Source organism: Rhagoletis pomonella, unplaced genomic scaffold (assembly GCF_013731165.1).
Source record: "Rhagoletis pomonella isolate Grant_MI unplaced genomic scaffold, Rhpom_1.0 Rhpom_scaffold_00002, whole genome shotgun sequence".
NCBI classification, from domain to species: domain Eukaryota; kingdom Metazoa; phylum Arthropoda; class Insecta; order Diptera; family Tephritidae; genus Rhagoletis; species Rhagoletis pomonella.
The window spans coordinates 41,198,083-41,210,660 of record NW_023458556.1 but is presented as its reverse complement, the minus strand read 5'-3'; the positions used below and the strand labels follow the sequence as shown (position 1 = coordinate 41,210,660).

Here is a 12,578-nt window from a genome sequence, read left to right as displayed (position 1 = left end):
AAAGCTTTTGCGCTTTTAAGTTCATATTTTTTAAATGTTCCAATGAATAGTAGAGCTTTTTTTTTATTTATATTGACACAGAATGCGAAGACAGCTTTTACTTGATAAAAATCTTGATAAAATTGCTTTAAAAATAATTTATCAAGAAAACAGAATTGGGCGAATATTTGATGAATAAATTCTATGTAGAAATAAGTTTATAGTGCTTTAAAAAAGAAGTTGATTTTGTATTGGGCATACAACGTACATTTTCCGGTAGCGCGAGCACTGAAGACGGCAAAATGCAAATTTTTGAAAGTACACTTTTATAAAGCAAAGAAGTCCAAGCACTGCCTCAATTCGTAAAGTAAAGTTGTGGTAATCAGGAGGCGAATGCAAAAAAATCGGAGCAGATTTGTAGTACACGTAGGAACTTCAGCTATTTGATTTCATAATTAAAAAAAAAAAAAACCAGTGAATTTACTCCGATCGGAACAAAGTACGAATACTCTTTAGAGGCCTTCTTGACTCTCTCCTCCACATTCAACCTCCCGTCTGTTTACTATCCATAATAACTTCTAGATAGTTGGTAAACTGTTTAGGAGTTAGGAGTAATATTTTCTAGATGGTGTGGAGACTAGGGTGGAATGCCATACTTTTTCATAAAAAGTACGAAGTCCCAACTCTCTAGTCCAGTTGTGCATATCTTATAATTTCTTCACGAGACTATTGCACCTCGAGTTTAGACTTCCACCATAGCCCTTAGTCTACGAGGTAATAATAATGGTAATAGCTAGATAATCAGCATAAGCCCTTAGTCTACGAGGCCTACCTCTCATCTTGTACAAGTCGCTTAGTTTTCACCTCGTTTCTTTAAAATCGATAATTTTTCAACACGAGGTTAAAGTAAAGATTCTCCCATGCCCACAAGTGTATACATACATACGTATGCACTTTAGGGTGCATCACCAAAAATGTTGCGAGTGTCGAAAAATCGATGAAAAGAAGGTCACAACGGAAGTGACAAAAACAGAAGTGGTTTCAGAGTACATGTAAAAATAAGCAAAACTCTGCGAATCCTGTGAGGTTTTCCTTTCTTAAACATCCTTTAAATAAAGTCAAATTCCGGACCTCTACAACCAATTCATATTTAATCAGAAGCAATTCGTTGTTGGTTTTAATTTGAATTAAAATGTGATAACGGACGTGAAGATTTTTCCCCCATACAATATTTTTACTAATAATGCATATATAATTAAATTTTTTATTTAATTTTATTTCAGTTCTCTCCACAGTTTCGCGTTTTCATAAACTTTTTTCGACATCTGAATACGAAATTTAAAGTCAAAAAGTCATTTAAACCGATTTACTTGCATTTTTGGTTTACATTTTCATAGAAACACCCATGTGTTAAATAATATAATGAAAAAACCACAAAAGGTTTGCCAGTGTATACATACGAATAACCATTTCTGTAGCTGCATGTGTGCAATAATTTCATATGTAAATACAGTCCAGACTAGATAGCTTGAACTTTTGATTTTATTTTCAAATCAGCGAAAAATAGACACACTATATATATAAAATAAAAAAAAAATATGTCAATAAAAATTTAAAATGTATGTTTCAAAAATATGAAGTAAAGAATTTGTATTACGATTGGTATTACTTAATTCTAATCCGATCTAAACTTAACTTAGCCACTGTATGGATGGAAAGGTGTGCAAATCTCTTTACAATTGTTTCCAAAGTAAGCATTTTATTATCGGTTTTAAAATGGTTTACAATCAAGAAACATACATACATACGTCAAAAACACTGATTATAGAAGTGCTTAACTTTAGACATAGCTTTATTTTTAATCCAACCTTTAAATATAAAGTGAGCTTTAAAGTTAAAGGTTACTTCAGAAAACGGCCCTTAGTGTTCCAGAATTTAAAGATCCACAATACTCTTAGTCTTATTATCCAGTTTCAACTATACATATATATATATATATATATATGTACACATGTATGTACATACATTACAAGTACATGCATACAACAAACACGTACACCTTTGATAAGCGAGTTTAGTTGTTTTGTGAATTTCCCATAAAAAAAACCGCAGCATTGCTTGTATTCACACAATGTGCTGCTATTCACTTAACTAAACAATCACTTCCAACATTTTATAAAAATTTATAAATGCAACTTAAAACAAAAGCGTTTTTGTTAAGTTGCTTAAGTTCAACATTTACCATGTCTCCTGCTACAGACCCAACTGCAGCAAAGTCACCGGACTGCCAGCGCGCTACTAAACCGTTTATTACTAGTCGGGTGGTCCATTTTATTTGTGATTTTCTCAAACTCTTAAGTCTGGTAAAAATTATTATTATTTTCTATATTATATTATATTCTATTAATAAAAAATATGTATGTTGTGTTAAAATTGTGATAAAAGAGCTAACTATGATTAGTACATATAAGAACCCTTCAACTGTATTCGGATAACAGCACTGAGACCAGCGTAGGATCTGTCTAAGAATATGTTTTACATTGTGTACCAAAAAGCTTTCTTCCATAAAAATTTATATGGAGATCTCCGCAGAAACTCCGCCTGAAATATTCGTTACTCTAAGCGAACGTGTGTCTGGTTTTTTGAGTTGAGTAGGTTAGACATTCATGTCCATAGCATGGCAGATCTCTTTGCATACTGAAACAACTTGATAAAATTAGTTTCGGTGATGACCTTAAGAAACTCTACTCCCAGAAGACGTAAGGCGCAGTTTTAATTGGTAAGAGCCAACTTACATAAAAGTGTACGGTTCGCACACTAAGTAAATTTCCAGGAGGCGTTTGACCGATCTCTCTAACCTAACGAATATTGCTTAAGTACCTAAATTTACAATGCTTACTTAGTCTCACCTACATAGATCATTTTCTAAATATTTTTATTACAGTTCACTGGAGGCCTTGGCAGCTGCTGCATTTGGCTAAGTAAGCAGCAATGGTGTAGCAAAAGCTTGGCATCTTACAATATCACCGCCATTGTTGGTTTCATTTTAGTTTTCAGCGCAGCTGTTGCGCGATTTATCCAAGTTAACCGATTACAATTTCACGACATAGCATTATTCATAAAACGTACGAGGCGAGAAAAAAACGAAAATGAAGTAAGTAGATAGCTACATATTTACTAAATAAATATATATATATATATAGATATATATATATATACTTAGGTACATACTTACTTCATATGTATGTATAAAGTCACAAACAATTTTTTTTTACAGTTCAAGCAGAAGGGAGCCACAAAATTTCAGAGCAAAATAAAATCCTTTCATACGAGGATTAGATCATAGTCTGTATTCCAGGCATGAATATATATGGGGCATTCTTTGTCAACCAAACTACGCGCAACATACATATGTACAAAAACAAAACCAGGCAGCGTTGGCAAAGCCTGTGCATTCGAAAGAATAAAATCGACGCGTAGATATACATATATAAAGCGAAAGAGAAACGAATTTTTAAATATTTAATATCAAGTGGTAAACTATACTAAAACCTATACATAGAAAAAAAGTAAATAAAAATTAGTAACAAAAAGTCAAAGTAGAAAGGGTAATGTTAAAACCCCTTAATTTTAAATTGATTTATTGTATTTAATGCGATATTTATTTAATTATTATAAAAGGAGTAAAAATATGAAAAAATATTCAAATTTATCTGTGTCGTTTCAATTAAAAAGGTGGAAATTATTTTACCGTTATATTTTTAGTATTTTAATGATATATTAAAGACCAATTGGAGAATCACATTGGATTGTTGAGCACTAACTAATAGTGTTTTCACAATAAAACTTTTTCACTTCGAGTGAATTTCAAAATCTCTTAATGATGACTTCTCGCTTATTGGAAATCTGAAAGGAATGGCTTTTTAGTTTTCCCGGTTTTGTTGATGCGGAGTTAAACCTTTTGTTAAGCTTTCGTCACATTTTGTCGTAATAAACTTGAGTAAAGGCAAAAATCTGAATATTTTTAAAGTATTTTTTTTTTGCCTAGCGGAATAAAGAGTCAAACAACTCACTTCCGTCGTAGCAATTTTTCCCTATTTAGTGAATCACATAATAATAGTTTTCGGAAAAATCAAACATGTCTTTCGCCTCTCCTCTATTGTTCTTTAGCAATGAGTAGGTGTAGTTTGAGTGTCTCTAACTTACCACACAATTCGTTGATAAAGTTAGTTACACCAAACCCTAGCTTTCTCACGAGTACACCTATCGGTTGCTGTCCTGTACTGTACTGTATAGTTACGGTGACCAGATTTCTGTGGACGAAAATTGGGACCTTTGTAATGCATCGAATCCGAACATACAATTTTGTTTTTAGAATAAAAAGACATAACATCTTTTAAGACAGTTTTATTTAAAACAAAACAAAGAGAAAAAAAACAAAAATGTATACACAAAATAAATATATACGGTGACGAGAATGTCAATAGGAAAGAGACGTTTTGGCAAGTTTTGGCTACTTTTCTATGTTTACAAAATTTTTATCATTTTTTTTTAATGAAAATATAGCTTACTATCTAAAAAAACTATGTAAATCAACATTTCAATGCTTTGAATTTTAACAAATGCTGATCAAAATTTGAAACATTTTAAGGGAATAGTTTTGAGAATGCCCATTCAATTCAAAGTGCAAGTTTGAAGTAGGTTGGACTTACCCTTAATTTTTGGCAATTTTTGTGTTCGCGCATTTTCTTCCATGCAAAGTATGTCCGAGATTTTTTTTTTGTATGGAGAAAATGAGCAATACCTTCCACAAAAAAAATTTACCAAAAATCAATGGTAAGTCTAAGCTACTTAAAATTTGCACTTTGAATTGAATGGGCTACAAAACTGCATACCCGGAATGTTTCTAAGAACTAACTAAACTTTGACTTGCATTTCCTTTGTAATAACGAGCTACACTTTCATAAAATATAAAAACCATTAAATAATCAAAAGGGTAATAGCCAAAGAATGTTAAAATGTCTCTTCCCTATTTATATCTTTGCCACTGTATTTACAGCTTATATTTTTCATATCCATGCAATTTTTGAGGGAATTAGTATTTCACTAAACTCAAGTTAGGATCGTTTCATGAAAAAAAAACAGAACTTAACAAAGCACAGAATAAAATATAATCAAAGATCATATATACTATGGTATTTGGGATAACGAATGTGCTGCCACGTTTGTAAAAAAATTGGTTTTGGGGCAGAGTACAGGGAACTCTTTTTAAATTAATAAAGAAACCACTGAATCGGCACATTTATACGTCCCGGCTTTTAAAAAATATTCAGCGGGACAATTTTCTCAAAATCGGTACTGTCCCGCCGAAATCGGTACGAATGGTCACCGTATTTGTAGTACGTTTTCAATACATGCATTGTCAAGTATTTTAAAGTAATTTGGTAGAAATTTATCAATACTTGGACTCTTATTACATTCATCAAGATGATACTTAAAACTTTGATTTTTAAAGGTAATCATATAAAAATAGCCATTTTAATCACAAATTGGACTTTCGGAATTTTTTGTTAATTTGTTTATGTCACTCGCATCCAACATAAGCTGAAAATTTGTATGGATCGTACAGACACAAACAGCTTGGAATTTCTAGGGAGAACAGGCAAATTGTATAGCAAGTTAATACTTCTTAGGAAAGTTTGGAGAGAAATGCGGTTTTACAGCAGACACATCATTTATTGTCCCGACGGTGCTGCCTGTCCGCAGTTCTTTGAAGCCGTTGCCGGGATAAAGAAGTAAAGTAATCGATTCATCACATTTCATATCGATACCCAATTCTTCAGCCTCATTTTATGTGGTGACAAAAGTGAACACGGCTTGCTTAGGTATACCACCTGTTACTCGTGGGTGAATTCACGCTGAGTATAAGTATCTTCAAAAAAAAGTTAAGGGTTCATTAAAAATGCAAATTTTATCAAACATTTCAAAGTAATACAAGCATGCAAGTGATTTTTATCTTTATGGGTAACTCCGAATGTATATTCACTTGAATTAGTTACTATGGATGCTAAATGCCATTAATAGATCTCTTAGAAAATTTATAAAATATCTTGAATTTTATGTAGTAAAATATGAGCTATTCAAAACTGAATTTTATCAGCTCTAATAAAACAAAACAATACACGAAAATAATCTTGTTTATTAAAAAATAACAAAAGCAGAAAAAAGTACTTATTTTAAAGATAAATATCTTGAACAACCGAAATGATACAAACACATGAATGTGTACATATGTAAATACTTGCATACATACAAATGTTCAAGTATTTGTTTATAACAATTAAGAAACAAAAAGCCCATATGTTAAATGTTAAGTATGAGCGCAAATATGTATAGCTTTGTATATATTCTTGTATGCATACATACAAACATTTTGTATAAGAGTGCACCGAAAATGCGAGTTAAGGTTGCCAGAATATTTTTGCAAGCGAAAAGGGAAGTAACCTTGACGAAAAATATTTGAAATATGTAGGTATGCTTAGAAATAAGGACCCCAAAAATTTAAGCTGTGAATACTAAAAAAAAAGCATTTTTAACCATCCATCGGTCAAAGATATTCAATGTGGATATTAATAAAGAAATATTTTCGAAATTCCGGCTCAGTTATACATACATACCGTAACGTGAATTTTGCAGTGTGGTTGATCGTCCTCATGGCTTCAGTGCGCAGGCAATTGTCTCACCGTGGAAATGTTTGTGCTGGGCACGGTCCACAGGCAGATAAAAAAACCGAGAATTTCGTAACTTGGGGTGGTGAAACTATCAAAGTATTCATGTGGCACCCTGATTTTCGCTTTTTTTACCTTGAAATTGAGAGATTTTTTTTAGGTGAGGCTGATGAGTTCGCAATCAACCTAACAAGGATCATAAAATTAAAGATATTTAAAGAAAAAAAAAATCCACTTACATTCCTAGTTTCCACTTGGCATTGAAATGACAAAAATGACGAACAATTTTCTACTATAAACAAATGCCGTGTGGAAAAAGACTTTTTAGTGCCCAAATTTGTCAATAAAATTTTTTGATATTTAATGCCTAGTGGGAATCAGGTAATAGGGTTATTCTAGCGCCGCGGCTAGACCACTTGAAGAACCGCCAGCGAAGATGAGACGATAATTTGAATATTCCATATTTAATGGCATGAACGTAGCTTCAAAATAAAGGCATAATGCTCATATATCAAAATATTGTGGTTTTATTTAAGTATTTTTTTCTCTATCATTTTTATCTGACCATTTTGTAAACACTAGATATCGTATTTGTTGCAAAATTTCCAGCTGGCAGCACGATGGTGAGCATTCAATTCAATAAATTTAATCGACGTTTAATCAAGTGTTGTTAGCGAAGAGAGTATGAGTTTTGGGAGAACTGGGAGAGATGGAGCGATTTGAATGAGAGGCACTTAAGCGTTTTGTAATGATTGTGCTGTGCAATAGATGATAAGCAACAATAGCGGTATGCGTGAAAGTAAGCATTGTTAATAAATGTTGTACAAAGTAAGCGTATGCGTACACACATATGTATGTATGAATGTATGTATGTATGTGAGTAGATACCCTGCAGAAAAGAATTATCAATTGATAAAAAATAATTCAATTGTAGTTAGATTTTTTGCGATATTTCTAGAAAGTATGTATACAACTTATAGTTAACTACAAAATGCTAACTTGGAACTAGTTGAAAAGTAATGCAGAAGCCATGCAGACGTAATCGACAGATTGTTTTCTCTAAACAAGTTTATATTTAAATATCCTCAAACAAATTTTACTTCTGCACTTCACAAATACTTTTTCGAATTCAGTACAAATGAAATGAAGATCGTAATTTAATATTATCATTTTGGAGTTATGACTGACGGAATTCGAATATGGGACCACCTACAGTAGAATATCAATAAGTTAATTTAATTAATATGCAAACAAATATGTAATGTTAAATAAAGTAAATAATTAAAAAAAAAAATTAAAAAAATATATCGATTTTCCAATTGATATTTCATGTCCAAAAGTAGTTAGTTACAAGGTAGGTAACCATCTTTGACTATTTCGTGGCCATCGCCATAGAAATTTGGTTAGCTTTCCCGAAAAAAATATCCAGAAAATAGTGATCTTTAGTGCCTTCCTAACCAGCTTCAAGTTTGCTTATAGTTAGACACATTTCCTGCAGGGTACACTGATACACTCTACTAACTTTGTTCATATATTCTTACTTAGTTTTTATTGTTTTTTTTTTCCATTTTAGAACAATGAAATGTGCATAAGTGTTTATTAAAAAGAAACTTTCACTTGATTAAAGAATTGGAAATTTTTAGTATTCCTTTTTTTTGGATAAGCAAACGCAAATACAAAAAAAAAAACCACTTCATGTTCAACCCATTAGCAAGTGATTATTTATGTGAGCGGTGAAACAGAGCGCAATTTTTTTTTGTGTTCGATTAAAAGAACAATTCATGAACATACTTACATACATAGACAAAAGTTTATTCATGCGTATACAAAAAAAAACAAAAACAAAAAAAAAAATGTGAATGCGAGAATGTGGAAAAAACAAAGAGTCATCAGCAAAAATTGAGTGAGTAATACTACTATGCCGGTCAGTAGCCGTAGAGCGTTTCAAATGAGCAGACAAGTGGCGAGTGGCTATGCTGCTTTCATCGCGGTTGGGAAGTGCAGAAGATAAAAGTGGCACAAATTTTAGTTAATACATATATGCCAAAAAGTAAAGCGATCTCCAAAGTTGATAAGGCCCATGATTGATATTACTTAAAATACATAAAAATCAAAGCGAAAAACAAAAATTGGATGTTAAAAGTAAAATATTCTGACGTTATTACTCCATAAAGTGCATTTCAAAGTATTATAAGCAAATCGAGGAGCAGGGAGTAACGTGACCTGGCTGTAAACAACAGAAAACTATTAGCCGCCTATTGCAAGTGTTTGCGAAGTGAATTGAACTGACAACAAATTGCATTTACATACATACATACATACATAAACACGTATGTATGTACATACATATGCATATTCCTATACGCCACTAAAGCACATGCATACACAAAATGTTCTCCACATCCGGTTATGATCGCCTTTATGCCAGAAGTACTTCCGGTTTGGCAAAACTTCTCTGTATGGTAAGCGCGCAGGCCACCCGGCGCAATTGTGATTCAGCAACATACATATCTACTTTCATTTATTTTGTTGCCTTTTTTCTTCTTTTATTTAGCTGTTTGCACTGAGCGGCATTTTATGCATCTTACTCAGCTCAGCGCCACTAACCAACTTGCGCGGCCTCATCTACATGTGCGTAATGACTTTGGCTTGCCTTAGCAGTGCCATCGTTTATGTGGAGCATTTCTGTGGTATGCGCCATTGTCGGCGCCATCTTTGCAATGCATCCAAGTATGAGTTCTATTTACATGCCACACTGGCAACAACGTGTTTTCTGGCGTCGTCTGCCGCGTTGACATTGACTTTGGTGACATACTCTTTAGCAGCGGTGAGTTTACATAAAGTTGAAGCACATTTGTATAGGTCTACATACATATTTAAACAACATTTTTACCATCCACAGTTTTTCGGTTATGTCGCCTTTTGCCTGTATGCCTTGGAAGCCTGGTATAACTATAGAAGATATCGTCAACGGGATGTGAGCACACAGACTTAGTTACGAGTGTGTGTGTGTGTGTGTGAAGGTTGTTGAAGATAACAGTATTTTTGTAATCACAAAGTCCCCAATGTGAGAAAGCATACAATTTTCGGAATAAATTAAAGTTGTTGATTTTTATTAGCGCTCTTAATGCTACTGCTAAGTTAGTGTTGCTGCACTGCCGACGTACTCTGATATTCTGATATTTAAGAAATATATACATACGTATGTACATAGCTTTAGCAAATAGTAATGACTAATTTCGATGAATTTCAGTTAGTTAATTTTAAGCTGGAATCGTTTGTGAATCAGTGATTTATTAATCCAAATACTGCGTTGTTATATAAATTTTGTAGTAAAAGATGCATATGTAAATGGACTTAAACAAGTTTATACTGGGGTGCTCGATTATTTGGATTTTTTTTTCAGAAAGCCGGTTTCGAGTTATTCGAAAAATTGCAATTAGAAAAAAAAACGATTTTGATATTCAGCCGGTTCACTTTTCACTTTTGATATCCATGGTTTTACTATGGACGGATGGCAAATTTTTGGGTGATTTTTTTTCAGGCGAAACTCAGGATAAGGCAGAGTATCTAAGAAAATAAATAGTTTTTATGTAGTGAAAACTCTTTTGTTGGTAGAAGTCATGATCGAATTACAATAAAATTATTATCAGTAAAAATAGATTTTATTTGGAAAATAAGTTCAAAGTTTTTTAGATCAAAAATAAAACAATTTGGTTAAATTTATGGTCCCAGCAACATCAAAAAAGGTTTTCAAATAGCCGTCGCTCCTTGGCAGACAATGGCAAACCTCCGAGTGTAGTAGATCTGTCATAAAAAACTTTCTTTGGTGGAATGCATTGAAAACTTCGAAAAACTCAAAACATTTATTGAGAGGTCAAGATTTATATGAAATGAAAAAACAGGTTTGTTCCATAAAAAATCCAATTTATTCTATATTCGAAAAATTAAGATTTCAAAAAAAAGGTCGAAACCGGTTTGGGAAAACCGAGTCAATCGCCCTAGTTAATAACCAAAACAAAATAATTTTTTGTGCCAATTTGAAATTATATCGAAAGTTTGAGCATTACTGAAAAATAATAATATACTAAATTGCATAAATGTTGTTAATTTGTATATATCTGTCGCTTATTTTTATTGACGGATATAGTTTTATATGATAAGATGTAGTATGTACACTAGACCGTACCAGCAAAAAAAGATTCGCCGTAAACCTCTGTATCCAAAGTATTTTTGCAAGTCAATTTAGATTTTTTTTCCAAAACCTCTTATGCGGTTACAGTACCAATTAAGAAGAGAATAGTCTAAATTTTTATTTTATTTTAATAGCTAGCATCACTTAAGTGCCACGAACCGTATTTATTCGTTATGGATCCTTCTTAAGGTGGCCTCAAACAGATGCGATTGTACCGGTGTGATACGGTATCGTATTTGATGCGATAACGGTACACTGCGGTGCTTCATCTTTCTTATCCCCAATCTTTATATTTTCAATAAGTACTTCAAATCGTATAATATGGGGTAACAATTGACGAGCTGAATTATTAATTCCATTTCAGTACTCCACAATGTCCATGTCACTCATATCGTGCGATCAATTGTGCCTACTGCAACACAATTTTTGAACGCATCGTATCGCAACGGTATACCGCATCTGTCTGAGCGCCCCACAGCGGTCGCAAGTCTGAAGAAAGCTGGCCAAAAATCAAAATCATAACAGATCAATTAGAAACGGCTCACGGAGGTTTTTCAAAGTGATGGTTTTTCAAAATGGTGGATTCAATGTGGCAGACTGGATATTCAAAAAAATCACTTATGGCCCTATTATGTATGGCGACTGGTTTCTAGTTGTTGGTCTGGTAGCCATGGCTACCAGTATCGTACTTGGAGAATACTGGCAAAGAAAGTTTATGCTGATAATCGCCAATTTGCAAACGTTATATGGCTTAAATTGGCGATTTTGCAAGAGTGGCATAAACTGGACGCTGCTTTACCGAAGACATTATATCTAAGTATGAGCAAGCATATATTTCAGTTAATTAAAGTCAATGGAGCACAAATAGAGTATTAGAAGGACATGTTTGCGTGTTTTACTAATTTTATTGGGATTTCTTTTTTTTGGATTTATAGTTTGCAACAAGTAATTTTTAGATTTTTTAAATTTTTTTAAACCAGGTTATGATTATAAAAAAAATAACCACTCTATTTTAAGAGAGCTCTTATGATGCAAAAGTCATAGAAGAAAGTTTTTAACTATCTTGATTGTGGCGGCTGTTTCAAAGACTTTTGTACTGGATTTATAATTATGCAACGGAGTGTAGTATCGGAAACTATCGATGGTTCGGACTATCGATAGCTTGCCAGTCCCAACATATACAAAGAGTTAAAATACTGGAGTAGAACAGTATCCAAGCATTGTATTGGTACGTTTTGGAAGCTAGCCTTATATAAACTCAGTTATGAAATGTAAACGCGCAGGTAAAATCAGCTAAATTTTGAAATTTGTATGAAAGTCTCTACAGCGAATAGTTCAATGAGAAGTCCAAAGCAGTACCGGGGAGAACTTTTTTTGTAGCTCAAAAACCAACTCAAGAATTCTTCACAATTTCTACGAAAAGTTATTTTTTCCCATATAAAATCCACGGAAAGCTTTGAAAATAAAAAAATAGGGGTATATTTTTTTCGGAATAGAACAATCAAAGGGGGTGGCGGCATTAAAATTCCGACTTTACCTTTTCACATGCATTTTTGCAGGCATTTATCATGGTTGTTTTGGAATAGATTTACATAAATATACAAATAGAGTAATCACTGCGACAAGTAGGTCTATTGTGCCCTCAGCTCATTACAATACCTCAGCTAGCCTTGGAT

At 32.9% G+C, this 12,578-nt stretch overlaps 2 protein-coding genes across 3 annotated transcripts in view; both read left to right on the top strand.

Moving 5' to 3' along the window:
• The window catches only part of LOC118733607, an 8,341-nt gene extending 4,759 nt beyond the window's left edge, over nucleotides 1-3,582 (top strand). The window contains exons 1-3 of one of the 2 annotated variants that reach the window (XM_036463068.1): nucleotides 2,052-2,342; nucleotides 2,924-3,133; nucleotides 3,257-3,582. In XM_036463068.1, the coding sequence (XP_036318961.1) occupies nucleotides 2,169-2,342; nucleotides 2,924-3,133; nucleotides 3,257-3,325 (453 nt within the window). In that variant the 5' untranslated portion in view covers nucleotides 2,052-2,168 and the 3' untranslated portion in view covers nucleotides 3,326-3,582. Of the gene's footprint in view, nucleotides 1-2,051; nucleotides 2,343-2,923; nucleotides 3,134-3,256 lie in introns of those variants that run through there. The other variant, XR_004992274.1, reaches the window with a different exon arrangement.
• A 5,040-nt stretch (nucleotides 3,583-8,622) lies between these two features.
• Nucleotides 8,623-10,077, top strand: LOC118733600. Its single transcript, XM_036463061.1, has 3 exons — nucleotides 8,623-9,169; nucleotides 9,262-9,534; nucleotides 9,610-10,077. The coding sequence occupies exons 1-3, from the start codon at nucleotides 9,098-9,100 to the stop codon at nucleotides 9,700-9,702; spliced, it is 438 nt and encodes a 145-aa protein (XP_036318954.1). The 5' UTR covers nucleotides 8,623-9,097; the 3' UTR covers nucleotides 9,703-10,077.
• The last annotated feature ends 2,501 nt before the right edge of the window (nucleotides 10,078-12,578 follow it).

Bases quoted from the DNA above. Each gene is read 5' to 3' on its own strand.
- LOC118733600 (XM_036463061.1), top strand. From the start codon at position 9,098: ATGTTCTCCACATCCGGTTATGATCGCCTTTATGCCAGAAGTACTTCC. The intron at 9,170-9,261 runs GTAAGCGCGCAG...TCTTTTATTTAG, and splicing joins TGGCAAAACTTCTCTGTATG to CTGTTTGCACTGAGCGGCAT. The intron at 9,535-9,609 runs GTGAGTTTACAT...TACCATCCACAG, and splicing joins TGACATACTCTTTAGCAGCG to TTTTTCGGTTATGTCGCCTT.